At 44.6% G+C, this 27,287-nt stretch overlaps 1 protein-coding gene across 4 annotated transcripts in view; it reads left to right on the plus strand.

The window, feature by feature from the left end:
- Window positions 1–27,287, plus strand: part of LOC138569359 (uncharacterized) — a 1,262,132-nt gene that overhangs the window by 905,721 nt on the left and 329,124 nt on the right. For all 4 annotated transcript variants that reach the window (XM_069647272.1, XM_069647275.1, XM_069647274.1 and 1 more), the window contains 4 exons: window positions 4,210–4,298; window positions 5,455–5,641; window positions 18,485–18,512; window positions 19,324–19,390. In XM_069647272.1, coding sequence (XP_069503373.1) covers window positions 4,210–4,298; window positions 5,455–5,641; window positions 18,485–18,512; window positions 19,324–19,390 — 371 coding nt within the window. The remainder of the gene's footprint in view (window positions 1–4,209; window positions 4,299–5,454; window positions 5,642–18,484; window positions 18,513–19,323; window positions 19,391–27,287) is intronic.

Genomic DNA, 27,287 nt, shown 5'->3' on the forward strand with positions numbered 1-27,287 from the left:
ATCACCTTGCCTATGCTCAGGCTGTGTACTTGTACACTGGCCATACCCAGCTCACTTCCGGCCTCCCTGGTAACGGTATCAAATCCCTCTGCGTCCCTGTGTATCACCAGGCCTATGCTCACGCTGTGTACTTATGTACTGGCCATACCCAGCTCACTTTCAGCCTCACTGGTAACAGTATCAAATCCCTTCTCGTCCCTGAGTATCACCAGGCCTATGCTCACGCTGTGTACTTGTACACTGGCCATACCCAGCTCACTTTCAGCCTCACTGGTAACAGTATCAAATCCCTCCTCATCCCTGAGTATCACCAGGCCTATGCTCACGCTGTGTACCTGTACACTGGCCATGTCCGGCTCACTTTCATCCTCACTGGTAACAGTATCAAATCCCTCCGCGTCCCTGAGTATCACCTGGCCTATGCTCAGGCTGTGTACTTGTACACTGGCCATACCCAGCTCACTTCCGGCCTCCCTGGTAACAGTATCAAATCCCTCCGCGTCCCTGTGTATCACCAGGCCTATGCTCACGCTGTGTACTTGTGTACTGGCCATACCCAGCTCACTTTCAGCCTCACTGGTAACAGTATCAAATCCCTTCTCGTCCCTGAGTATCACCAGGCCTATGCTCACGCTGTGTACTTGTACACTGGCCATACCCAGCTCACTTTCAGCCTCACTGGTAACAGTATCAAATCCCTTCTCGTCCCTGAGTATCTCCAGGCCTATGCTCACGCTGTGTACTTGTACACTGGCCATACCCAGCTCACTTTCAGCCTCACTGGTAACAGTATGAAATCCCTCTGCGTCCCTGTGTAACACCAGGCCTTTGCTCATGCTGTGTACTTGTACACTGGCCCTAGCCAGCTCACTTTCAGCCTCACTGGCAACAGCAGCAAATCCCTCTGCACGCATCCCTGTGTGCCTCTCAAACACTTCGATTTGGATAATTGACAATAACTTATGCCTTAACGTATCCATATCTGAAATCCTTTTTCCTGGACACCACCATCCTAGCCAACATACCTTTCATCTGGCCCCCACGCCTCCACTCCGATCATGCATGCAAAGTACTTTGGAATCACTTTCAGTGAAAATCCTTCGTTCCACAACCACATCCAGAACCTCATGAAAAACTCTTACCATCTACTCCCCCTGGGACGGACAGACTGAATATGCCTCATAAAAGTGAAGTCTCCAGATGATTGTAGCATGTCTAGTGTGCTGTAACAACCTCTGCACAGGCCTCCCAAAAACTCTAATTCACCACGTCCAAATCATCCAGAATGCAGTTGCCAGGGGGACCCAGGGCCTTGGGGACACATCATGGCTTCCCTGCAATCACTTAACTGGCTAACCAATCACTCGATGAATCTCCTTCAAAACCATTTGCTTCAAACTTTTTCGAAGAAAGCACCTTCATACATTCACAAGAACATCAAATATTATATTCCTGCCAAGCACCTGTATTCCTCTGGATCTTTGGCAATCACATCTAGATCCTTCAGGAGTAGTAGTAATAAACACACTTCGGATTTCTCCATTTACAAACGAAAACAAAAGAAAATACACAATAAATAGCCAAACAGCTCCCTTACAATCCTAAAATCCAACACACCCCATGAACACATTGGTTACAATCCAACCAAACCTCTGACAATAAAAAACGTGAACATTCTTAAGACTGCAGTGTCTTGAACCTGCACAGGACACCATATAAAACATGAGTAAAGCTATAAAACCAGGCTAAAACCCCCATAAAAGTCCTACTGCGCTATCAACATTGAGCTTGGATTTTCAAAGCTCCAGTAACATGTACAGCGAGATTATAAATAAATGTCGGATAACCATTGTTGACTACAAAGCGCATGGCTTCTTTACATGTTTTCAACTCATAAGATTTGAAAAAAGGCAAAAACTTTCAAGCTTCGAAATAGCATGGTTAGATCAACAAAAAGTGACTCAAGTCTTCAATACGTCAGAGACCACATGTACATTTGGATGAATCTGCAAACGTTTGATAAGCAGGAGAGGATTTCAATGTCTCTAACACAATCCTACAACTAGATGGGAATCTAATTTGGTAAAAGTTCTCAGCCACCAAAGGAAAATCCCAAAGCTCAGCGTATGGAGCCAAAGAGGGCAAAGAGTGTTTAATGTGCATAGATAACTCCTTAGCCCTACTGCCCATCATATCATATCTTTAATAGCTGATGTAAATAGGTCAATGAGCCAGAATTTAAAAAAGTCCCACCGATGCCTGAGCCAAAATGTATTTACGGTATTATACCACTTATATATTTTACTGCCTGGGGAGGATTTCATCTCTAAGAACCCCTCTTTCAAATTGTGGTTAACTGGCAAACTCAAAGTATTTTCCAGAAATAGGTCAAATAGCATACATACTCCATTGATTCCATACTGACCCCAACTCTCTCTTAAGGGCACTGTGTGGTGTTCCAGTGGGGGCCCGGGTTTTCTTGCAAAAAATATATATTCTGGATGTCTCCAGCTGTTTGCAGTTCTGACATCACCAAACCTCACTGCCATAGAGCATCATAGAAGAAACCTTGGCCTTATACACTTCCAAACACTTATCCAGTCTGTAACTACCATACAAGCAGTAGAAACAGTCTAGGGGCTTCTATACAAGCTGTTTTATGTGTTTATCCCAAGATCCGTTGCTACAAAAAAAGATAAGAATCAACCTCTTTAATTGGTACCCCAATAAACAACCACCTCAAAGGTATACCTGGCTTGTCAAAAAACACTATTTTAATCTGGGATTCATTTAATTTAAGACTGTATTTCTCTAGGTAATAATAGGAATATTTAAGCCCTTGTTCAGTGTTAGGTCAGCAATGGCCGTATTATCCACAAGTGCCCTGTAGCGAATTCTTGTCGTTGTAAAGTGAAGCAATACAGTAGGCAGCGGAAATGGACGAGGTTCTTAGCAGTCACTCATTTGTCATTACCTTTCTCATTACCTTGGCTTTGATCATGCCCCAGCCGGCATCACCCCATAATTCAGTGGCCCCAAATACTGAATCCGAAAATGCAGAACATTTTACTGCACATTTCAGCACAATTACATTTGGGGGTGGGTTTGGGTAATAAATAATTTGAGGGGTGTATGAGGGAGCTGTGGGGGTCTCCCTCAGCATTTCTAATTGTGCTGAGAAGGTGTGGTAAAAAAACAAATTACATTTTCGGATTCAGTGTTTCTTTTATGCAGTGATCATATAGATCCTCCTGCCATCTCCAAGAGTTGCATCATCAAGTCTAATGCAAACGGCGATCGCTCTTCACTGATCCCTTTCCTGCCAACTCCAAGAGTAACATCGTCAAGTCTAATGCTAACGGCGATCGCTCTTCACTGATCGCTCTCCTGCCATCTCCAAGAGTAGCATCGTCAAGTCGAATGCAAACTGCGATCGCTGTTCACTGATCTCTCTCCTGCCATCTCCAAGAGTAGCATCGTCAAGTCTAATGCAAACGGCGATCAATGTTCACTGATCTCTCTCCTGCCATCCCCAAGAGTAGCATCGTCAAGTCGAATGCAAACGGCGATCGCTGCTCACTGATCTCTCTCCTGCCATCTCCAAGAGTAGCATCATCAAGTCTAATGGAAACAGTGATCACTGTTCACTGAACCCTCTCCTGCCAACTCCAAGAGTAGCATTGTCAAGCCGCTGTTCACTGATCTCTCTCCTGCCATCGCCAAGAGTAGCATCGTCAAGCCTAATGCAAACGGCGATCGCTGTTCACTGATCTCTCTCCTGCCATCTCCAAGAGTAGCATCGTCAAGTCGAATGCAAACGGCGATCGCTGTTCACTGATCTCTCTCCTGCCATCTCCAAGAGTAGCATCATCAAGTCTAATGCAAACAGTGGTCGCTGTTCACTGAACCCTCTCCTGCCAACTCCAAGAGTAGCATTGTCAAGCCACTGCTCACTGATCTCTCTCCTGCCATCGCCAAGAGTAGCATTGTCAAGCCTAATGCAAACGGTGATCGCTGTTCACTGATCTCTCTCCTCCCATCTCCAAGAGTAGCATCGTCAAGTCTAATGCAAATGGTGATCGCTGTTCACTGAACCCTCTCCTGCCAACTCCAATGCAAACAGCGATCGCTGTTCACTGAGCTCTATTCTGCCACCTCCAAGAGTAGCATCGTCAAGTCTAATGTGTTTTTTTTACTTGTTCAATGAAGGTGGAGCTGGAGCAGCTGATCTACGGGCCCTGGGCAATGTTTCCATGAACATCCAAACATTTATGGGACTGAAGCCTACTGAAGTGCCGGTATGTAGCGAATCCACTGATCCTAATGGCTCTAAAACAGCGTTTTGATCAGAAGCAAACATCCTGTGTCCAAGGGGTAATTGCATGTGTTAAAAAGAATGAACAATGCCAATTGCAGTGCATACCAGAAGCATAAGAAGCAACAGAGCGGATGAGGATACTATTGATGGAGGCTGAGCATGGGTGATACTTGTGTGTGTGCATGATTAGACATGGTTTCACAAGTTTTTGTCACTGCAGTTTTCGCCGCAGCTGTTTTGGCCGTGGCATTTTCACCCTGGTATTTTGGCAATTTTCTTTTTTTTATTGGGGGGGGTCTCCACTCCCAACCCCCCAATTTACCCAAATTCACCACCAAACCCCTACACAAACACTTTTTTCTATAAATAAAATAAAATCAACAAAAGCAGCCGGGGTGAAAATACCACTTCGAAAACAGCCACGACGAAAACTGTGGTGACAAAAACACGGGAGCCATTAGACGCTCTTAACCCTATATCACCACTTGTTATCGCTTTGCACAGCTTTCCGACTCCCCTGATTGAACACATCATATACTGATGCAATATATGTACGTGTGTATTGAGCTTTTGCCAGTTATTTGATCTGTGTTTGCGTGCTCGTTGGCAATCTTGTTTTACAGCCTTGAGTTTTCTAACAGCACTGTATTAAGGTACTGTGATTGAGACAGCCCTCATGCATGGGCGATATTGGCTACAGCAAGGATTTATGCCACTATTTTCGGTAGATAAATGTTTTAGATGCCCTTTGAGGGTAAATAGGGTAATGTCTCCAATGGTTCATCAATGCGGGTACTAAATGCAGGCACGCATGTGATTTCTGACTGATGTTTATAATTACAGGCATCGCCACCCATTACCATGCTAAGCTTTGCTAGCGTAGTTAATTACAACTCAACAAGTGCTAAGGACGACTCTGCTCGTCCTGTTTGCGTAGAACTGCATAGAGCTCGCATTTAAGGGGTTAAAAAGGTAAGCCGATTGTGCGGCGTGGATTGGGTGTGTGTGTGTTGCATGTGAGTAGCGCACAGTTCTGTCAGATAGCTCGAGGGTATGTTGCTTCACGCGCATGTCTTGAATCATGAGGAGAGATCCTCTGGTCCCTGGCCTCAGAATTGCCATCTTTTTTTGCGCAGCTGCTCACCGTCTCAGATGTGAAGTTGTTGCTTGGTGTCAACGTGGCTGATTTGAGCGCCTATCAAAATGATCCCCTGGTGCAGGCCTGGATCCAGAGTCGCAACCAGATCGACTTGGACACGCTTGGTCTCGCACTCACAGGGGGTCGCTTTCCAACAGGGTGCTTACTCATGCCAAATGTGACAGGTATGTTCTACGTTATATTTGTTCTTTTATCATTGTTCTTTTTTTTTTATCTCACTATGTGATTACTGAAAAGGCCCAAAGCCTGCCCTATGAATGGACCTGGGGGCATGGCCACGCCCCCCCCACGCCCCCTCATGCCCATGCACCTCGCCCTTCCCACGAGAACACAATCTAAACCCATCCATTTGGTAAATAAAGCTGAGATCAAAGTTCTGAAGATGCGCTGTACAACTTCTCGAAGCCCTCAACATTCTGTCCACATCCTTTTGTGTGACCCATGTTTGCATCTTCATTCGTATTTGGGTACATATAGTGCGATTCCAGCTAGGACTCAATAGAACATTGTATACGTAATTTGGGGTACAGAGGTTGATGGAAAGGGAGGTGACACTTTATAGTAGGCTGGATAGTCTAACAAACAGGGGTGGTATATACTTAGGGCCCAATTCATTGACATTGTTTGCACGGTTCAAAGTGACTTTGCACTGCTGAAAAGTGACTTTGCACTGCCGGCACAAACCCTGATTCATGGAACTATGCAAAGTATAAAAAAACAGTTCCACGAATCAGGGTTTGTGTCGGCAGTGCAAAGGCACTTTTCAGCAGTGCAAAGTTACCATACAAAGAATTCCATGAATCGGGCCCTTCCTTACCCATAGATACCATAAAGAGCAAGGTCGCAAGCTCCTTCTTGTACGGGTGGAACATTGGAGCTGTCCTGATTGCGACCGGGATGGTGTTCCAGTAGACCGGGATGGTGTTTGGTGTTCCAGTAGACTGGGATGGGGTTCCAGTAGACCGGGATGGTGTTCCAGTAGACTGGGATGGGTTTCCAGTAGACTGGGATGGGGTTCCAGTAGACCGGGATGGGGTTCCAGTAGACTGGGATGGGGTTCCAGTAGACTGGGATGGTGCTAGGAGTAGCGGTGCTCTCACGTTTCCCATGGCCAGGAGTCAGAAGGCCATCTAGTCCTGGTTTTGCAAAAGGGAAGAAAAAATGACAAAACGCGGATTCGAAAGGGAAGAACAGGACTGGATGGGCTTCCCACGCATGGCCGTGGAAAATATGTAGACATCTGGAACACTATCCCAGTCACTCATGATGGTTTAGGGCATGTGTCTGTATCGTCTGGAGCTCAGAATAAATGCATTCTTTGTTTCTATGTGGAGTAAAACTATTTTGGTCTGGCTGCAGAAAAATATACTATTAAAAAAACAAACGTTTCATGAAAAGGAGACGATGTTGCTTCTCAGTGGGTTTTATATACCTGGCTTTAATGTGGTCATGCTATGGGCTGTTTTGCTTTAAGCGCTGTAGTGGCCTGCATGTCTGATGCTCTGCAGAGAATAAACTACTCGTGGCAGTGCCTTTCTCTCACATTACAGCTGCCTATGGGACTAGTCTTTGATCTCCTCTGTCACAGCCCATTCCTCTGTGTGCAGACGGCCCAAAGAAATGGCCGCGGGGGCCTGAGCTGGCCATCAAGCCTCATGTTTGACACCCCGGCACTACACTGCCTTCAAAGCTCACTCACCCAATTCGCCCCCTAATCACTCTACATCCCAATCTCTGCACCGTCTAACACTCACTCTGCACTCACCGCATTCTGCACTCCCCTGCTTATTCTCATCACCCCAACACCTGCTCCACTCTTTTCAACAACCACCCACTCATTCAACATATCAAGATAAACCCCACTCATGACAACACTCAACACTTTACCAATTCACTCACTCAGTCACCTTGTTTTCCTTCCACTGGTCGAGCATTGCTGTCAACAAATACTGAAAAGCATCCCCTGTCAAGCAGAAAAGCAGATGCGTGTTTCTTCCAGCATCCATCAAATGAATCCTGCAAAAAGTAAATGCACTCAATCGTGGTCACTTTATGCCACAGACACAGCGGGCACTTTCCTTAAAACTGGGTGAGCAGTCATAAGCATACACAACACCATGATATCATCTCTCGACTACCCTGACTGTCCCTTTATGCTACCCCCACCATGCAGCACCTCCCCAGGCAACATACTTCCCTGAAGGGGCAGCCGCTTCTTCGCAGCACCAAGCCGCACGAAAACAATGGCCGACATAAGTCAAAACAAGCCTAGTCAAATAAGGTTTATTTCACTGTACGGAAAACAATGGCCGACATAAGTCAAGTCAAGCCTAGTCAAATTAGGTTTATTTCACAGCACGGAAAACAATGGCCAACATAAGTCAAGTCTAGCCTAGTCAAATAAGGTTTTTTCACCGCACGGAAAACAATGGCCGACATAAGTCAAGTCAAGCCTAGTCAAATAAGGTTTATTTCACAGCACGGAAAACAATGGCCGATATAGGTCAAGTCAAGCCTGGTCAAATAAGGTTTCTTTCACCACACGGAAAACAATGGCTGACATAAGTCAATTCAAGCCTAGTCAAATAAGGTTTATTTTTTTTTATTTTTTTTTATTTTTTATTTGTATATAATCTTTATAGATTTTTTAACAAAATTTCGAAAAACAGTTGAGAAGAAAGAATTTGTTCGAAAGAAACGGTGGAACTTTTCATTCAGTCTGTATGGGAAGAAGCACGTTAAGGATGTATTTCATAATGTTTATGGTGGCCAACTGCCATGCCTGTTTATCTCCATCCAGCAGTTTGTTCCAACACGTTTCTTCCTTTTGAAGAGTAAAGTTTGTAAAAATGTCTGTCAGGTATCTGTCACGAATTTCTGTCGTCGCCGGACAGTTCAAAAGTAGGTGGCGTATGGTTTCCTTGTCCGTAGTGGACTTGCAGAGACGGCAGCAGCTGGACAAGGATTGTTGTCTAATCGCCAGTATTTCGTTGGTTTCTAGAAGGTTCAATCTTATTTTTAGAAAATAATTTCGGGCCGCTCTATTTGGAAATAGTTTCAGAAATGGTTGGATAGAGTCGAGTTTCTTAGAGAAGGGAGGGAGGTGACTGGCAAGTTTATACTTGGAGGCAAGGTCGTTGGTGTTGATCCAGTCGAGTTCTTTGATTTTCTTGACAACTCGAACGGGATTGGCGATGAGGTCTTCTGTGTTGCAGGCAACTGAGTCTAAGATGTTCAAAACTTTAGTTTCCCATCGAGTGAGCATATGGCAAGTACCCCGTTGGATTTCTTCACTTATCAACTGATAGGCGTAGGGCGTTTCTTTCTGTCTACATTTCCGATAGAGCATGACACTATTACAATCCACAATTGATTTTAACGAGGAGAGAGTTAGTTCACGTCTAATTACTGATATCGAAGTTGTTTTCGAGAGGCCCAAAATTGGGCGCCAGAAATTTGCTTCTAGTTTTGGCCATAAGTCGTGTGGAAGATTCGGCATTGCTTCGGCGCCATATGTCAAGGATGGGATAACTTTCCTTTTGTAGAAATCTCTTGCAGGTCTAATTGAGAATCTACCATATTTGATGTCAATCGCCTTTCCTTGTGTGGCTCGCTTAGTAGTTTTGGCGCGTAGGGACTCTTGCATTGCTTTTTCTTTGTATGAGCTGTCTAGAGTAACTCCCAAATATTTAAAGTTTGTGACTTTCTCAATGGTAGTTGTGTCTAGTTTCAAATTCGGTGCTGATTTCTTTTTAGGGAATTTCTCTATTATCATCATTTTTGTTTTAGATTAATTTATTTCCAAATTGTTTGACGTCATGTAAAGTTGAAGGTTTGCTAGTTGGCGTTGAAGACCAATAGGGGTGTTATCCAGCAAAATTAGGTCATCGGCGTAAAGTAGGCGACTAATTTGTTCTCCTCCGAGTTTAGGGGGGAAAGCTCGAATCTTTGTTTCGGTTTCCTGAAAGTCGCCTAAATAGGACAAAACAAAGCCGGAGCCAGTGGACATCCCTGTTTAACACCTCTGTTAGTTGTTATTGCTTGTGTTAGTGTGCCTTGCTTATTCAGGCGGACCCTCATGGTAGTGTTTGAATAGAGGGCTTTGATTGGGTTGAGTACGTCTAATGGACATCTCCATAAGGCAAGCTTTCTCCACAGTCTTTCTCGATCTACTTTGTCAAAAGCCTGTGTGAGGTCGACAAAGGTGATATATAGGCGTGGACGACCCTACAAGATTTTGCTTTTGAGGGCACTCAATATCAAAATGTTGGCATTTGTCCCCAAATTCTTTTTAAAGCCAGTTTGAAGCTTGTCGTGGCACGGGGAATCTTTGGCCCAAGTAATGAAATGTTTTAACAGCAAGGACCCAAACATTTTGCCTATTGGATCAAGGAGGGCGATAGGACGATAATTCGCTGGATCTAATCTATCTCCTTTTTTATAGATAGGGACAACATTTGCACAAGTCCATGAAGGTGGAATTGATTTTGTGGCTGAGCAGCGTTTAAATATTTGTCTCAAGAGAGGAGTCCAAGTCTCTGGATGAGATTTCAAATCGAGGTTCGTAATGCCATCAGGTCCAGGCGCACGTGATGGTTTTAACTTTTTAATTAAGGCTATAATGTCCTCAATGTTGTCCACACTGATCCAGGGGGTATCATTGGATTCCATCAAAGGAGATTTGGTAGTTGGACTCTTAAAAAGAGTTTGAAAGTGGTTTTCCCAGGTCAGTTGACCAATTCCGTTTATTTGACATGGCCGATCTCCTGGTGCAGTTGAATGAAGTAAGGTCCAAAAGTCTCTGGCGTTGTTTCTGGTGATGGCCGTGAGAATGTTTTCCGCGTCTTGTTGATACAAATTATGACGGTAACATTTTAACCATGATTTGTAGTTTTTAACAGCCACTTTAATGGTCTCAAGTGCAGATGAGGGCTCCAATCCCTTTGCTTGTCTTTTTATTCTCCTCAGTTCTCTCTTTTTTTCCATAACTACTGTGTCGTAGGTATGTTTTCGGTCTGATGGTGGAGTCTTCTTTTTTTTTTGAGGAGCTCTAAAGATGGTCAGTAGGGGTAGGTAGTCCACGTCTATCCTAGGGAGTTGATTGCTGTAGTCTTTATATTGGGCTGTAATAATGGTTATTGCCTTTTCCGTTATTCTGAGTCTTGTTCCTTGCGTAGAGACTTCAATGTCTGAAGTCATGGTGTGGTTAATCGGTGAGGATGTAGACCAAATTGTTTCAAGCAGGTTATGGTCACTTTCCTTTGTTTTGATCACTTTAAAGGAGATGATGTGGAGTAGTAGAGAACGAGATACAAAGATATAGTCAATTGTGGAGGTTGAATTTGCTCTTTCCCAAGTTGGAAGTCTATTAGGGTCAGGAAATGCTAGATCTAAGTTGTCAAAAGATCTAGACTTCATTAAGTTTTGCCATTTTGTTGGCCTCTGGTCTACTGATGTTTTTTTTTATCTATATCCCTTTGAGTTTGTCGAGGGTTGACTGTTAATGTTGAGGTCGCCACATAGAATTTCGTGGTCAGGCTTATGTGTAACTTGCGCCCAGTCCAGTTCTTGTTCTATTGTGTTGATGAATCTTGAACTTTCAATAGTGGCTGGGTTCCAGTAGATGGTCACAATTATGAGTGTCTTTAGCAAGGTTTCAGACGAGTCTCTTTTTTTGGTAATCCAATTTAGCTTTACCATCAGCATGAAATGATTTTCTTTTAGCTTTTGCGAGTTTACAAGGCCTCGTCCGCTACGGATCGCGATCAGGAGTCCAGCCGTTGGGCGACCTAAAGAACCTTTCTTGGCTAACACTGTGTGGGTTTCATAGCCATCAAGTACTGGAGAATGTAGAAGCCATGTCTCTTGCAAACAGACAATGTCGTAGTTTATTAGGTTTGAGGGTCCTGATGTTAAATGAAGGCAACCTCGGGTGTTCCACGAGCACAATTTTATTTGGTCTTGGGCGTTTGCATTTAGACAGTCTGTTGTGTTGCTGTTAATCGTATTCTCGGATGGCTACTTTTGTTGGTTTAACTTTAAAGCTTTTGGTAACCATGACCAAAGAGAAAGTAGAGATGAGTTTGAAGATGGATTTGTTGTCACAGGTTAGGGTTCGTTCTGAACTGTCCTTTGAAGTTTTTGACCTTCTTTTGGGAGCGTCAGTCTACCAGCCCGCTCCCTATGCACTGGGTTTAGATTTTCAAGACCTTTGGATGACCCCTTAAGTTTTGATTTATTGATTGTTTCAGTCTGGTTTGGTTTTTGATCCAAAACTGTAACGTTGATCGTTTTATTTGGTGATTGGCGACGTTTTTGGCGTGAAAACTGGGAGTATTCAGTTACTTTTATGGATGCCTGGGAATCTTTATTTGCTTGGTAGTTGCGAGTTTTGATTTCTCTCGAAGATTCGGTGAGATCGTAGCCCATTATTAGAAGTTCCTCAAGGGCAGAGTCCAGGGCGTTTTTTGTTGCGTGTGACGCTATGTATAGGTGTGAAATTGCCCTGGATCTCTGATGGCTCGGGTCAACAATTTGGAGATCATCTGACTTCACTAATCGTAGTTTCGGGATGTAACTGAATAAGTCCATAACCGATCTTCTGTTTAATGTTACTTCATCATGGTTTCCAGGGATCTGTTCTAGTTTCAATATCCATCGTATTAAAGGTTTTGTGTGGTGTTTTGTGGTTTTTGATTTGTAGATCGGTCGCTGGGCTTCCTTGGTGGGAGCTCTTGTTGAAAATTTCTTTGGCTGCGCTTTAGGCCACGAAGTTTGGGGATTACTATACGATCTATGGGATCGTCTTGCTGGCTGTCTGCTAGAATTTTTTTTCCGTGTTTCAATTTCTTGTTTTGGATAGTTCGTTTTAGGAGCTATCGAGGACTCTCCAAGTACAGGATCTTTAGATTTATGATTGGTCATGGCCAGTCGCGTTCTTCGTTCTTCTAGAGTTAGAAATGGAGATTCTCTAGTCTTTGTTTCTTTATTGGGATTTCCTACCGGAAGTGTAGAAGTTGTAGATGGATCAGATATTTCTTCCAAATTTTGGTTCGAGATAGTTGATTGGTCAGTGATGTGTTGAGAGATGTTCATCATATCTTCGTTATTTAGAAATGCTTCTATTCCTCTAGGAGATACATTCTGTGTTTCTTTTTCGACTCTGCTTACCACCCCAGTTTTCTTTGGTTTGTCCTTTATTTTTAATGGGGTAAAGAGGTCTCTTTGAGCATCTATAGCTTTTGAGCTTGTTGAGTCTGCTTGGTGAATTAAAGATGTTATTAGTACTGATCCTTGTTGGTGAGAATTAGTTTTTTCCACCCTTTTTGTCAACTTGGTTTTTTCTATCAAGAGAGTTGGTGGGACAGTTAAGTCAATGAATGAAGAGATTTGAGTACTTTCTGAATTTGTTTGCGGGATGACCTGGGGGATAAGGCACGTGGTTGAGGCCAATTTTTGAGATGGCTCGGTAATCAGATCTTGGCTCGGTTTGTTCATAGATGCAGAAGTCTTTAATTCTAGTGCCATGATGTAACCCTCCAAAAAAGTTATTTTGTTCAGCATTGAAGTTTGAATCGCTGTGTGATCTTTCAGCGAGTCCGCTATTGTTTCATATAGTTTAATGAATGGGTTGAGGGCTATCGATAGTGCTGACATTAAGGTACAAGTGTCGAGCTTTTTTGGATGTGGATCAGTTGCAGAGGTGTCACGATGAACGGCTGATTTAACTATCCCAGGAGTTGGTGGTCGTGTAGGTGGTGTGATGATGTTTAATGATCTTCTAGGGGGGAAGTCATAGGAATGTCTTCTTTGGTTACTATAATTGTCTAGGTTTGAGTAGAAAGAATCTAAAGTTTTCTCAAACTGTAACTTGTTTTTAGATTTGACAGAATATTGACTTCCACCATCTTTGTCTTGGGTTTGTGGGATTAATCTTGAGGGCTCACTTTGTAGCTGTGGTGAAATCGTCAGAACCTGGTCTTTGTGCTTGGTACTGTCGTTTGGTCGATGTATTGTATCATTGTTCATTGGTTGGTCTTGTATCAAGAATTGAGTGGGGTTCGTTATCGTAGAGCCAATTTGCTTTGGTGATGTCGAGATGGTTGGGAGAGGTACAGAGCTCTCTACTTCGACTTGCTCTCGCGTGAAAGTCTGAGTGCGACTCTGCACTTCTTGATCACTGATAAGAGTTTGTTGTGGACACGAAATGGGGACTAGAATTGGAGATTTCGCAGAAGTAGTGCTTTCAGAGGCTGGTGTTGGTTTAGTTATAGATAGTAGTGCCAAGTTTCGAACCTGCAAAGTCCCCGACTCTTCCTGGATAATTTGTGGTGTTTTTGAGGACACTTGGCCTGAGAAGTGCCATTTTGTCGGATCAATATCCGGAGCTGGCCAGGTGTCGTCTTTTGTTTGGGGGATAGGAGATCTTCGTTTTGCTTGTAACAATCTACGATGTTTGCTAGGTGGTGTTATTGCATCAGCTGCCTCAAGGATTTCTGCGTCTGTCAGCTCTTTACATTTTTCTTGGATGGCTTTGGAGTGTCTATTGAAAAAGTCTGATAATAGCTTCAAAGGGCGTTGTGGTTTTTTACTGCCCTTTCTTGTTACTTTGGGGCCGGCACGGGGAACTTTGGTAGAATGTGTTTGTTTAGGTAGAGATTTAACCAATCTTGTGGGTTCCACTTGGTTATTTGACAATTCTAGGACTAAGTTTTTCTTGGTAGGGACATCACTAGTTCGTGATCTCTTTTTTTTAATTATATTATTAGACTCTTGCGATGGTAACTTTATTTCTTGGGGCACAATTGGGCTTGTTGAAGCCATCACGTTGCTTTCTGGATTTGGTTTGTTTGCTGGTAAGTTGATATGGGTTTCCCTATGTATCATTGCTGATACCGTAAGTCCAGCTATAGGTGGCGCTGCAGTTATTTCTCTTTCTTTCGCCGAGGTTGATGAGCCGTGCTCGACTCTCAACCCACTCGGGCACTCCTGCCCTATTGCCGATGGGCGCCGGTTCTCGGAGGCGCCAAATGGCCGTGTCTCTCCTTCCTTCAACTGATTGGCATGTAGGGCGCCCTCTCTGGGGTCCCCCCCCGACCCCGCCGTGTCTGCCTCGATCTCCGTTGGGGCCCGCGCTGCCTGCCCGCTCAACGCCGCCTCCCCTTCGAGAGGCCACGGAGCCGCGGCTGCAGTGGCGGCGACGATCAAAGCGCTCAGCCCCATCAGCGCCCTCGGGGGCTCCGACACCGGGCTCAAGGCGGTCCCCCCTCCGGGGGGCCTCCGAGCCCCCGACGTGGCCGCGACCGATGAGGACGCCGAAGCGGGCGGCGCTGACTCTCTCTCGGGGCGAAGCAAAACCCCCGAGAGTGCTGGCCCGGCCCGCGGGCTGCCAGCGGCCGGCTCCAATACAGCGGTCGGGGGGAAACCTGCGCCGTCTACTCCCGGGACTGCGAGCTCCTCCTCGGGTAAGACAGCTTCGCTGCAAGATGGTAAATGTTTGTTGTTGGAAATGCCAGAGCCTTTCCCAATAGTTTTTTGGTGGGGAATTTGAGCGTTAGCAACACAGTTTCTGTTTCCCATTTTTGTTAAAGTGTTGAAGCTTGGGTTCGTGGGTATATCTCGATCATCTGTTGTTTCCATTGCAATCAAAGGGGGACTAGTTTGAAGTTGGTGTTGTGTGAGTGATATAGTTGTGGTTTTAGTTAGCGACTTGACTTTACTTCTTAGAGAGCGGCCTGTAAAGTCTTCTGAGTCCAACCATTGTGGCTTTGGAGGTGATGAAGCTGCCAGGCCTGTCTTGCCTGGCATGACTGCAAGACTGCCACTCACCGCCACTCCGCGTCCGCTCCGCGGAGTAAGTGAGGTTTTGTAGGAATAGGTGTAGCAGGAGACACACCTCTCAAGGGTAGAGCTGGAAAAAAACACTGGCTGCTGCAAGACTGCCACTCACCGCCACTCCGCGTCCGCTCTGCGGAGTAAGTGAGGTTTTGTAGGAATAGGTGTAGCGGGAGACACACCTCTCAAGGGTAGAGCTGGAAAAAACACTGGCTGCTGCAAGACTGCCACTCACCGCCACTCTGCCTTCTTTAAATAGTGTTCTTGAAAAGAAAAAGTGACAGCCTCAAGGGCGTGATGTGCGTGTGTCGGTCCTCAAAATTCAGGACGAGTGAACAACTTCTCTGTCAGGGCGGCAATTTTGAATAGTAACAGTGGCAACGCGGCGGGTGCCCGGATGGAGAGCGGAAGGTTTATTTCACTGCACGGAAAACAATGGCCGAAATAAGTCAAGTCAAGACTAGTCAAAAAAGATTTATTTCACCCCACGGAAAACAATGGCCGACATAAGTCCAGTCAAGCCTAGTCAAAGAAGGTTTATTTCAAGAGCACAAGTTGTCATACAATCAATCATGAAGTCTAAATACAATAGCAGAGAGAACTGGGCGACCATTCCGTTCTTCCTTAGAACACATCTTGCTCAGAGTAGTGGAAGGTACAGACAATGAGGGATGCACTTTCCAGTCATTACCTTGATGACATCAACCAACAGCTAATACATTAATCCTTTTTAGTAGAGGTGTGTGGGTGGGGAGTCCCTAGCTCAGTGTGGCTATTCTTATTGAGTGACCAAATCCAATTCTTCTTTAATATGTTGTGCACCTTTTAGAGTAATCTTTGAGATCCCTTTAATAAGCCTCGATAATGCAAAAGTTGTCAATTTATCTTAAGTGTTTAGCAAATAAAAGAGATACCCCACATTGTCAGATGCGTGGGGTTCAATCTTCTGGGGCAAAGGGCAAAGTGGCCGCAGAGGAACCCGTAGACGTGGCATCACAGGGGCAAACGCACCCACTTCTCGTTACAATGGGAAGAGGAGAACACACCAAGGGTCCTTTCAAGAGAGCGCCATACGCGGCGGTTCCTTTATCAGTCCACGCTAGGGGGCAAATGTGTGCCACGGTTCAATGAGCTCCCTAAGAGAGCAATCATTTGGCCAGCATCTTTTCTTTGTCTACTCGTTCCCCAGTTTTGCTAAGGAAGCAGGGTTTTAAATACCAGTCACTCGACGCGTCTTTAAGTAAGTCTGCTTTTACGTCGTTTAACATGCAATACCTATGACCAGTTACATGTGCACGAGGTCCCACAAGATATCGGGAGTGAGGGGTGCATCAGGGTTGGCTCGGAGGCGTTACAAGCCAAGCAGTCACTCGCATAGCAAACACCTCCGGGCCAGGCCTTCAGACGTCTCTGAAATCAGCAAAGCTCTTCCTGTCCCTCAAAGAGCCAGCAGGTTTTGCTTCATCCACGTAGTATTGTTTCCCTGGTCATGCACACACGTTTATTGCAAAAGCAAGACATGTCTACGATCGCTTGTGTAATGACACAGGCAAACATAGGAACTGTTTTCTTTTGCAATTAATGTGTGTGCAGCTGTGTGTTCAAAGGTATGCGCACAGTTTGCCCAGGGACGTCATTTCACCAAAATGCCAGGGGTAGCGGAAGTGACATCGCATGACCCTTGACCTCTGATATCACAGGAAATTATGTAATTTGACCCCACCCTGAAGTGTCATCCTGGGAAGCGATGGAACAAGACCTTTCACCCCTTGACAAAACAGGAAGTGGCATCACATAGCATTGTTTCTAACTACACTGCGAAAAATATGGTTACTATATCACTGTAAAGTGATATACATTTCATACAAGAATGGATAACCATAAGTATCGTTAATATCAGTGTGTAAAGGCCCATATTGCCAATTTACTGTGAATGCAAACAGACTTTCAAGGCCAGATGATAATGATGTGTTATTATATAGCATGTACGCTTAATCGCTTCATATAGAACAAATATACATAAAATATCACCCAACCTGTGTTGGTACTCATTTAAAAACCTCAGCAGGATGAAAGGCTGAGTTGAGCTTGCCGGGAGCCGAACCTGCAACCTGCAGATCACGCACACATTGCAGGAGCCTGCACTCAAGCCACTGAGCTATCTTATCAGCTATAGCCATCAGAAAACCAGCCACTTCAGAAACAAGGAGCCATATGCTGCTGGCCACAGCCCAGGAGTCTGAAATTCGCCCCCAAATAAGTTTCTTTTGTTTTTTAGGTGTAGCAATGGAGACCACAGCGGTCGCAGGTGCGACCCCTGGCAACCCCTAAATGACGTCCCTGAGTTTGTCTTTCTCTGAATATTAGTCTAAGGAATTTTATGTAAGCGCGTGATTGAGCTACTTGCCTTTTGTTCTGACACCTGTGCATGGTGTTTGATTTAGACGCATTTTCAGACGGTATCATATAGTTGAACCCGAATTACAGTTCCAGGGCCAAAGGGTTCCAGGCCATCAACATGGCCGGCTTGACTTGTTTTTGTCGCTGACTCTACACCTAGGCTGAAAAGCAGTGGTTCAAGAACAGATCCCAGGCGCACACCGCTGGGTGAAGGAAATATCGGGGGATGTTGCCAGTGGGTGATAGCTGAAGCCAGCACAATTATTAGCGTGCCGATTCACTTCCAAGGCCAGCTTATAAAGATCGGCACTATCGAAACCTGCTGGTAAATCCCTGTTGGTGAATCGATTTTCTTCCACTCCAGATATACTCCTATGACCCATCCCCTTCCCTCGATAGATTTGGGCTGTCGCCTCGGGGTGACCACAGACTGGGTCACTCCATTGCACATCACCATATCAAAAAACACTGACGCCCCCATTCACTCCCCCGCTTCTTGCACTCCATGCCACTCCTATTCTCTGTCTTGATGGGGATTGGAAGACTTCTTGCGTATCACACTATTTGCCCCGCTAAATTAATTTTTAACATGTTTTTCCCTCTCTGCTCGCCATTTGCTGTCTGTAAGAGAAGTGGAACTCAGCTATAGCTAATCGATTAATCGATTGGTAATTTGAAACAAAATGTACCTCTCTGCCTTGTATCTGTCAGATAATCTTAACAGATTGAGTGTAATCATTTCTAATTGCTCTCTTTTCTGTATCCTTAATCAGAGGTGGACATCTGCCAAGGCGTGAACAGGTAATTTGCAAAAGTATTTGGGGGATCTTTAGGGTTTTGCTCCCCGCATTTTGGATGGCGACAAGAAGGCAGTCATGTCTTCAATGGTTTATGTTGGGCGACTTAGGGAACACAAGCCCGGGCATTCTAGCAGGTGAACATAGAGCACAGTCAGAGAGCAAGGGTTCAGGATGACATCAGGATAATTGCTACAAAGTCCATTTAAAAGCAGGGGGCTTATTATTCGTTCATTACTCGTGGTCGATCATGTTGATATGGATTTTTAACTTAAAAGTAGCCTTTTATTTCTTCTTTTCCCTTTGGCATCCTGTTTCTCCCTCTCAATTCCAGTTGTTTCTCTTGGAATGTACGCAATATGGGTGGCCCAGTATCCCGATTGGTTGGTCCCAATCTTTCCAATCAATTTTGGAGAAAACAGTATCCTAACCTTGTTGAAGACTATTGTTTTAATACAGTGTAATTCTTGCCCTCATGAAACATTATCCACTGTACTCCTTGCTTTTCCTGCAGTTTTCCGCATAGGGCGCCCCCCGCTCTCAGTTTTTCTTATTTTGTAAGCAAATAATATCTGAGTCACTCTCATTCGATTGCTCTATTACCATTAAAATCCTTCATTAAAATGCATTGCAATTTGTCAATTCGATGCCCATTATTCGCCCATTATTCATACACAGAAGTTCAGTTCACAGGTTGGCATTTGCCAAATCAAGCAAAGTGTATCTTGGCAAATTGTGGTTTGCTTTGAGTATCTTCCTTTTTGACATGATTAACCAACTCCTTTCTCTTCTCCTGCATCTCTCCCTAATCACAGCGATGGTGTTATACAAAGTTTGCCGAACATTGTGGCTACGAATATCGGCCCGTATGCCTGTGCATTGGTAAGTTTAACCCTGATGCAACATTTTAAGGAATAAGATAGTTAATAGGCATCTCTTGTGTTCCAATACATTGAAAGCTTGACATTCCAATAGTCTAAAGTGTGGCTTTTCTCCCAAAAAGTATTTTTCAGCAGATATATCAAAAGTTAAAGGGTTTCATCAATGTGTACCTCTCTGTTTACTCCCCAAAGAATGTACGATTCTGTGAGGGCACTATACCTTCTTCTGGACCAACAAAGATTATATAGTGATTTACCAATACCCTGTAGAGTCAAAGCGATCCCTGTGTCAGTAATACACAGATACATACAACATGGTGGCAGAAGAAGGCGACCCTGGGTCCCCTTAAGTCTTCCCATTTTGGCCATTCGTAACTGTAGTCCATCCTTTAGCCACAATCTGAAGTCCCATTTAGAGTAGGCCCCTGCCACTGGAGTACCCGGCAAATATGAAGGTGAGGAAAGATCATTTAGAAGGTGATCACCTCTGGGTATGCAGCTGCACAGGCCTATCCCTGACCACACCAGGTTTCATAATATTGCCACCAGTTGATCTCCAAGTCCAGCATCTCTATCTTGGTAGAAACTTCAGAGTCTGCAAGAGAGTCTCGGCCGGCAGCACTGATAAGTGCACCCCTCTTCGCTGACATGAATGTTTTGTTTTAGAAGAAAGATCTATTTTTCAGCAAGTGAGATCCTTCAGGGTTACATGAACGGTGTGGCAGTTGCCATCACCTTGCTTGGACCGATCCTAAGAAAGGTCCTTTGCAGCATCAACGGGCATTCGTTGGTGAAAAGAAATGTCCTTTGCCTACAGCTAATCTTATTTTTCTAATGGTTACCTTCCAGCCACAGACACCTTTTTGGTGCTTTACAGCTCTGAGGCTGGATCCTTCACGGCTTCTTGAATCCCTTTTGTGCGGGAATTGATGTCATCAGTATATAAACCTGGAACCACCGATTCCATCTTCCTCAGTTCCTGTTTTTCTGCGGACACGCGCAGGGACGCTTTCGCACCTGGTGTCTTGGTAGGGAACATGACAACGGAGGAATGTGGGTCATGCCGTTCTATGCACCCAAAGGCAATCAGGCAGTAGGCTGCAAAGCTGCTTTCAGCAGCTCGTAAAATAGTTTCCCAGAGAAGTCGGCTTTAAAGGGCTCACTCTCTCTATGTCAACACAAAACGCCAATTCGGGAGCACTCTTCCCGACCAGAAGACTGAGTCAAGGAAAAAAAGAAAAAGAAACAGCATCATCATTCTAAAGGTGAGTCCACTTCTTCCAGGACCCCACATTCCTTCATCCACAAAGTGAAGGCGATGATCAAATTTGAAAGACTCTGCACCGCAACTTATTCCAACTGAGCCTAGACCTTCCTCTCCCACGTCCTCTTGTACCCCAAAAGAATGATAGCAAGATAGATTAGTGAAGCAAAAGATCTCTGAACAGGCCCTCTCCTTGGTTACTTCTCTAGAAATCCAAGCGGCTCCCTTCAATGATGTACTCGAGCTATAGGAAGCACAACATCTTCTTGGGGTTGGTTCCTGGTACAGGGAGCCAGCACCATCTGTGCCTTTAGTGGCAGCGCCGCAGCATACAGTTCCATCCTCCTTGGGGTCTATGCCATCTGCGCATTTAAAGTTGACGCTGCACTGGTGCCTTTGGTGCTCGTGCTGTCAGCTCTGCCGATCTTCAAGGAGGAGGTCTTCTACAAGTGCCTTGACAATCCTACTTTTTGGGAAATTCAAAGACAACTTTGGAGGGTTAGGCGGCTGAAGATGAGGAGGACCTTTCTTATGTTTTCCAGACAGGTGCAACTATCAAAGGGTGCGCACTCCCTGAAGATTTTGTGACAGAGGGCCTATAGAATCAGGCACTACTGCAAATCACTCATGACCTTCACGAGGCGAATTGTCTAGATATTGCTCCATACTCAGAGACAGGGACTTTATCTGTGTCAGCTAGAGCAGTAATCCCCAGGATTGTAAACACCCTACTCCTCGGTACTTCAAAAGAAGAGGTGACATCTTACAATTTCAGAGGTGCTGTCTAGCCTAAGGGGAATAAGCTTCCCTTTCTACCCTTCATGCAGGCCCTGACAGAAAGGTTCAAGACAACAAGGTGCATGCCAGCATCTGTGCCATCTGTGCGTAAGGATCTGGTACAGATGCACATTGCAGGCCCTTTAGACCCCTAATTCGTACTGCTCATCCTACACCAGAGAGCCTGGTATTTGAAGCAGGTGGCTGATTCAAGGCCTACAGCTTTCCCAACAACCACGCCAAAAGCCAAAAAAAGAATCTAAGAGGCTAGATGCATTGGGGGGAGGGAGGTTGTTAACTGCAAGTAATCTGGTCTTGCGGACGCTGAACGTGTCCTGCACAGTAGCACAGTGCCCTCATGATCACTGGGAGACAGCAGAAGTGGCAGGCCAGCATTTGCCGCCGACCTCTAAAGTTCATTTAATCATATGGTATAAGATGGGAAAGAGACTGTCAAGATCATCCTACAAAGAGATGTCAGCACACCTGACTGTGTTGGCTGATTCATGGCCGGGGGGGCGGCATACTTGGAAGGCAGTACTGGATGCAAATGGCCAGCTTCGTGCAGGATGCCCAGGGAAAGCATTTGGACATGCCTTTTGAAGGTCTCGATTGTTTGCCACTGAAGCAGATAAATCCCTTGAAAAATGTAAATCCTCTAGGCAGACACCACAATCTGAGGGGCTACCAGCTCCTTCTGTTTTGTTTGCATCCAGCAAAAGCGTTACCAACCATACTCTTGTCTGCCAAACATGTGCAGTTCAAATCATCCTCAGGAAGGACAGCAAAACCAACAAAGTAGGACATGCTGAATCTACATCGGCAGAGGCTCAGGAAAGCCCAAGGCTTCCTCTATCTTTACCTCTTTTGCCACAGTGAAAAAACTGCTTCAATGCTTTCCTCGCCTTGAGAGCATGAATTCCCTTGTGGGGTGCAGGATCTGACTCTTTGCAGACACTTGTAGCAAATATTATCAGACCATTGGGTCCTTCAGGTCATAGCTTATTGCTTGTTATTTCTTCAAAACCAATGCCACCTCCACACCCACGAACATGCCTTTGCCTCCTCCATAACTGCATCTCCTTAAGCGATTGCTCTGCCTCTGCTCAGGGGAGTCACTGAGCTTGTTTCATTGATGGAGATCAGGGAAGATTGCTATACTTGTTACTTTCTGGATCTCAAGAAAGAAGGGGACTTGAGACCCATCCTTGACCTGAGGCTTCTCTAAAAACTCCTCCTAAAGAGCAGATAGAAGATGAGAACCCTAATGCAGATTTTTAACCAGGCTTTGGAGCTTGAAGGTAGACTCATGTCTTCATATCCACAGGACACTACTTGCATGTCCCTATCCAACCTAAACATCTGAATTACCTCTGTTTTGTAGTGTGCAGTACTCATAGGTTTGCACTGCTCCTACTGGGTCTTACTTGAGCCCCAAGAGTATTAACAAAGGCCATGCAGCTGGTTATGACTCATATCCACAGGAGGCGAGTGTACGTCTTTCTCTACCTCAATAAATGGCTCCATTGAGCCAAGTCAGAGGAGTCGGTTCTAGATAACCTTCGGACAATACGCAACCTGCTACATGATGTAGGTTTCTCCATCAAACTGCAGAAGTGCTTTCAGACCGCCAAATACCTGAGGTTTATAGGGCAGCCCTAAATAAGGATGGAGGCCTGGCTTTCCCTTTCACAGAGAGTGTGACTTGAGCATGGGACCTCCTGCTAGGGTTTTCTTGAGGATGCTAGAGTTTATGGCATCTGACATCTTCGTAGTCCTGCTGGAATCGGGGGGCTGCAGATGTGATTGCTACAGTGGTTGCAGTTCACCATTACCTTATCCTTTCCCCCTACACCCTCCCCACCCCACACACACACACACACACACACACACACACACAGCTCTGATGTACTTCATATTAGTCACAGACACATTTCTAATGAGATCGGGAGCCCATCTACATGATCTTTCAGTGTGCAATCTGTGTGAAACTTGCAGGATCTCAGGGCAATTCATCTAGCTTTGCAGTCTTCCATACCATCAATTAGAGCTCGACTGTCTAGGTCCTCATGACCAACACCTCCACCTGCACTACATCAACAAGTGGGATTGCTTTAGCTATAGAGGTAGTAGTGGTGTGGTTTCGGGTGATCGGAAACAAGATGGGAGCGGCAGCATCACACCCCGCTAGCAGTCTGAACACTCAGGTTGGCCCCCTGAGACATCCCTCACAAGTGTACCATGAGTGGAAGTTGAATTTGTAGATTGTGTATACGTGTGAGAGCTTTGCTCCAGGAGGTTACCCTAGATGGGACACTCTGGGGATGCAGTGGTGAGTACCAGCGAGTGTGACCTGGTTTTTGTATTCCCTGGTTTTTGTGTTCCTGCTGATTCCTTTGGTACTGAGGAAGTTGAAGTAGAGCGCAACAACAATAATCTTGATTGCCACTGAGGGCAGAATGGACCTGGCACCCAGTCATGGTGGACACGCTGCTTTGCACTCATTGGAAGATTCCTTGCAGCGAAGATCCTCCAGCGCAGGCTTGAGGTATAGTGCTTCACCCCAATGCCAGGACACTGAACCTTAATTCCTGGCAATTGAGAGGTTGAGCTACAAGGACCTGGGTCTCTATGAGGAGGTTCCTTGTGTGAATGTCTCTGTGAGGCGCCAACCCACCAAATCTATCTATGTGTGCTGCTGGTACAAGTTCACAATTTGGCACCATGATAGTGGTATTGACCTTTTGTTCAGCCCAATTGGCCTGGTCTTTGGGTTTCTTCTATCATTGGTCAAGACAGGTATGAACTTTGGTGCAAACAAGTCTATTTAACAGCTTATTCGGTTTTCAAGAGAACACTAAAGCAAGGGTATTTTATTTCAATACATGCAGTCTTGCAGTTCTTAGAATGATTAACAAAGGCATTCCCACCCAAACCCTGTGTTTCCTTCCTCAGACTTTAATGTTTTAATGATATCTCTTATGGTGGCTCCAATTGAGCCTTTACAATCCAGCCCCTTGAGGATGCTCTTGTTCAAGGTGGCATTTAATGCAGCTTTTACTTTGGCCAAAGGAGTATTAGCGTTACATGGGGCTTCAGTTCCTCCACTGTGTATTCAATGGTCCAAAGAAAATGTCATGCTCCGGAATAAGCTTTGTTTCTCCCTCGGGTGGTTTCTGATTTTCACACATAGCAGAAAATCAATTCAATAAATGCAAAAGTTACATGGAACACTCTGTCAATCTTTCGCAAGATAATCCTGCCAAATGGTGCACCGCAAATGAAAATTCTACATAATCTGGCTGACAAACAATCAAATACAATTTTTTCAGCCTGGATAAATCAATGTCATCAAATCCTAACGGATATAAAAAGTGATGTCATCACTTTGATGGAAAACCCAGATGCTGTAAAAAAAAAGTTATGGGAAATCGATTGGATCAGCACCTGCACAGACAGAGCCAAATATTCGCTCATGAAAAACGTTCCCCCAGAAGGAGAAGCCTACAATTCAATCTATAAATATCTCGAAAAATGTCCGGACAAACAGAAGAGAATCCTTCTTATGAAATTCAGGCTAAATCAATTTAAGACAAAAGAGGTAATTAGACGAGGGACCAAATATGAGAAGCTGAACCCGAACTGCAGATTCTGTGAGCATTTTGAAGAGAATATCAAACATCTGGTTTTAACTTGTGAAGCTTTCTCCACAAGAAGAATGACACTGTTTAATACAATTGTGGCAAATAAACCTCTTCATACCATGGAAGAATGGTGGGTGGAATGTTTTACAGAGGTTAATAATAAACTAACATACGCCTTGACATTTCTCCTTAAAAACATTGAAGATGGCCTAGCCAAATCACATGAAAATATTGACTTAAATATTGGCTAGTGATTTGTGATGTATTTTGCCTAATTCAGTGTTTATTTCTTTTATTACTTTTATTATTTTAATCGTTTATATTGTTTATATTCCTTACTTTGTGACATTCTCTGTCTCCTTTTGCCTATTGGTCAATTATGATATTTTTTTATATATGAATAATTAAATGTGATGTCATTTTCTTTAAAGGTTTTTTATAAACCAATAAAAAGAAATAAAAAAAATAAAAAAAAGAAAATCAATTTTCCTGTGTTCTCTCCTTATCCTTCGAAAACGGAAAAAGAGGTTTTCAAGAATGGAACCTAAATAGGATCTAAAATTCTACAGATTCAGGACTGACAAGTATAAAACTGACAACAAATTATTTGTCAGCTTCACCAGCCCAAAGGATGGTAAAACAATTATAAAATTGAAAATGAGGTACCTGGACGTTTAGGTCAGCAGAGACTTTCTTTAATAGGGGAAGGACATTTGTAGATTGAAGTAGGCAGCAAAGAGTCCAGTGGACAAAGAGAGCTTAAAGAGGTCAGATAGTTAAGGGAAGGTTATTGAGACTAAGCCTTTGACCATTTGGCGAGTAAGCCTGTTTATAGGATCATCTGATGGGTTGGGTGTGCATAAGATGGAAACTAATGTGAAAGGAGAGTTAGGAGAGAAATAGTTGATAGTAGGGGAGATGTTGGTTGGGATAGAGAGGAGGGCTGTAAAAGTCATTAAGAGAAAGGGAGGAGGCAACGGCTATTGGCTTGGGAGGTGTGAGTAAAGCTCGGAGGGTAGATGAAAGTTTGCAGGGTTGATTACGAAGGGAGGAGTTTAAGTTTGGGAAATAGGAGGATTAGGCCGAGTCCAGTGCACAGGTGAGAGCAGCAAAGGACTTTTTGGAGCCTATGAGTGGGGTGTCTGTGATTTGGTCATAGTTCATGATTGTTTTGAGGGTTTGAATAGCAGAGGTGATCCAGGGCTCAGGGTTTGGAAGGGAAGCTGTAAATGTGCACGTAGGATAGTCTTTTTCAAAAGGAGTCATAAGTGCATAGTAAAAGCCAGAAAAAGCATGGTCAATGGAAGAGTCATGAATAAAGTAGAGAGACAAGAGAGAGAGATCCTCACATTATCGAGGTAAAGGGAGAGGATGAGAAGAAGAGAGTAGGGTGACTGAGATGTTAAAATGACCAACAGAGTGAACGGGGAGAGCAACTTCATTAAAGAGGTTAGGGGAGGAGTGTGAATAAGAGAGAAAGACAAGGTTAAAGTAGTAACTACCGGAAAGGGTAGTCTGGCCATTGAGGGAGTATAAGAAGTAGTCAGATAGACGGGAGTTAAGTTCAAGGTGGGTGGTTGAAGAGGGCTTAGGAAAAAAGTTAATTTCACCTAGCATGACAATGGGCATGTCAGTCGGAGGTGGCTCAAGGAGAAGGTTCACGTCAAGGAGAAGGAGGTGATAAACACAGAAGGGTCAATCGAGGGTCAATACAGGGAGAAGACTAGGAGGGAGGAATTGAATATTGTAATGTTTAAAAGCAGAGGAGGTGTTGTCACAAAGGGGCAGGGGTACAGTTTTTATCCTTATTGATAAAGAACCCCACCCTGTTACACTTACCACCATGTCAGGCAGAGTGGAAGAAGGTAGCGAGTCAGAGTGGAGTTCCCCTAGTGTATCAGAGTAATGAGGTGGAGATCCAGGTTTCTGTGTCAGCAAGAAGAGAAAGCTGAAGGTAGTAAGTGTCCAAGCCATTAGTGATGTAGGAGAACTCATTGCAGAGGGTTTGTTCATTCATACGCCAAGTAAAAGAGGGATATGAGGTGGGGGAGTGGAGCACATGATGTGCGGTAGGTAAAGGGTATAAATGGGGTTAGAGATCCTGGGAGAATGGGAGCATCATGTGTTTTAAGGGGTGCAGGGAGGAAACAGGGAGATGGCGATGGGGAGAGGGAGGCAGAAGTTAGACTAAGCTGAGGCTGAAGACTATGAGA

Source organism: Ambystoma mexicanum, chromosome 2q (genome assembly GCF_040938575.1).
Source record: "Ambystoma mexicanum isolate Mex_15411 chromosome 2q, UKY_AmexF1_1, whole genome shotgun sequence".
NCBI classification, from domain to species: Eukaryota; Metazoa; Chordata; class Amphibia; order Caudata; family Ambystomatidae; genus Ambystoma; species Ambystoma mexicanum.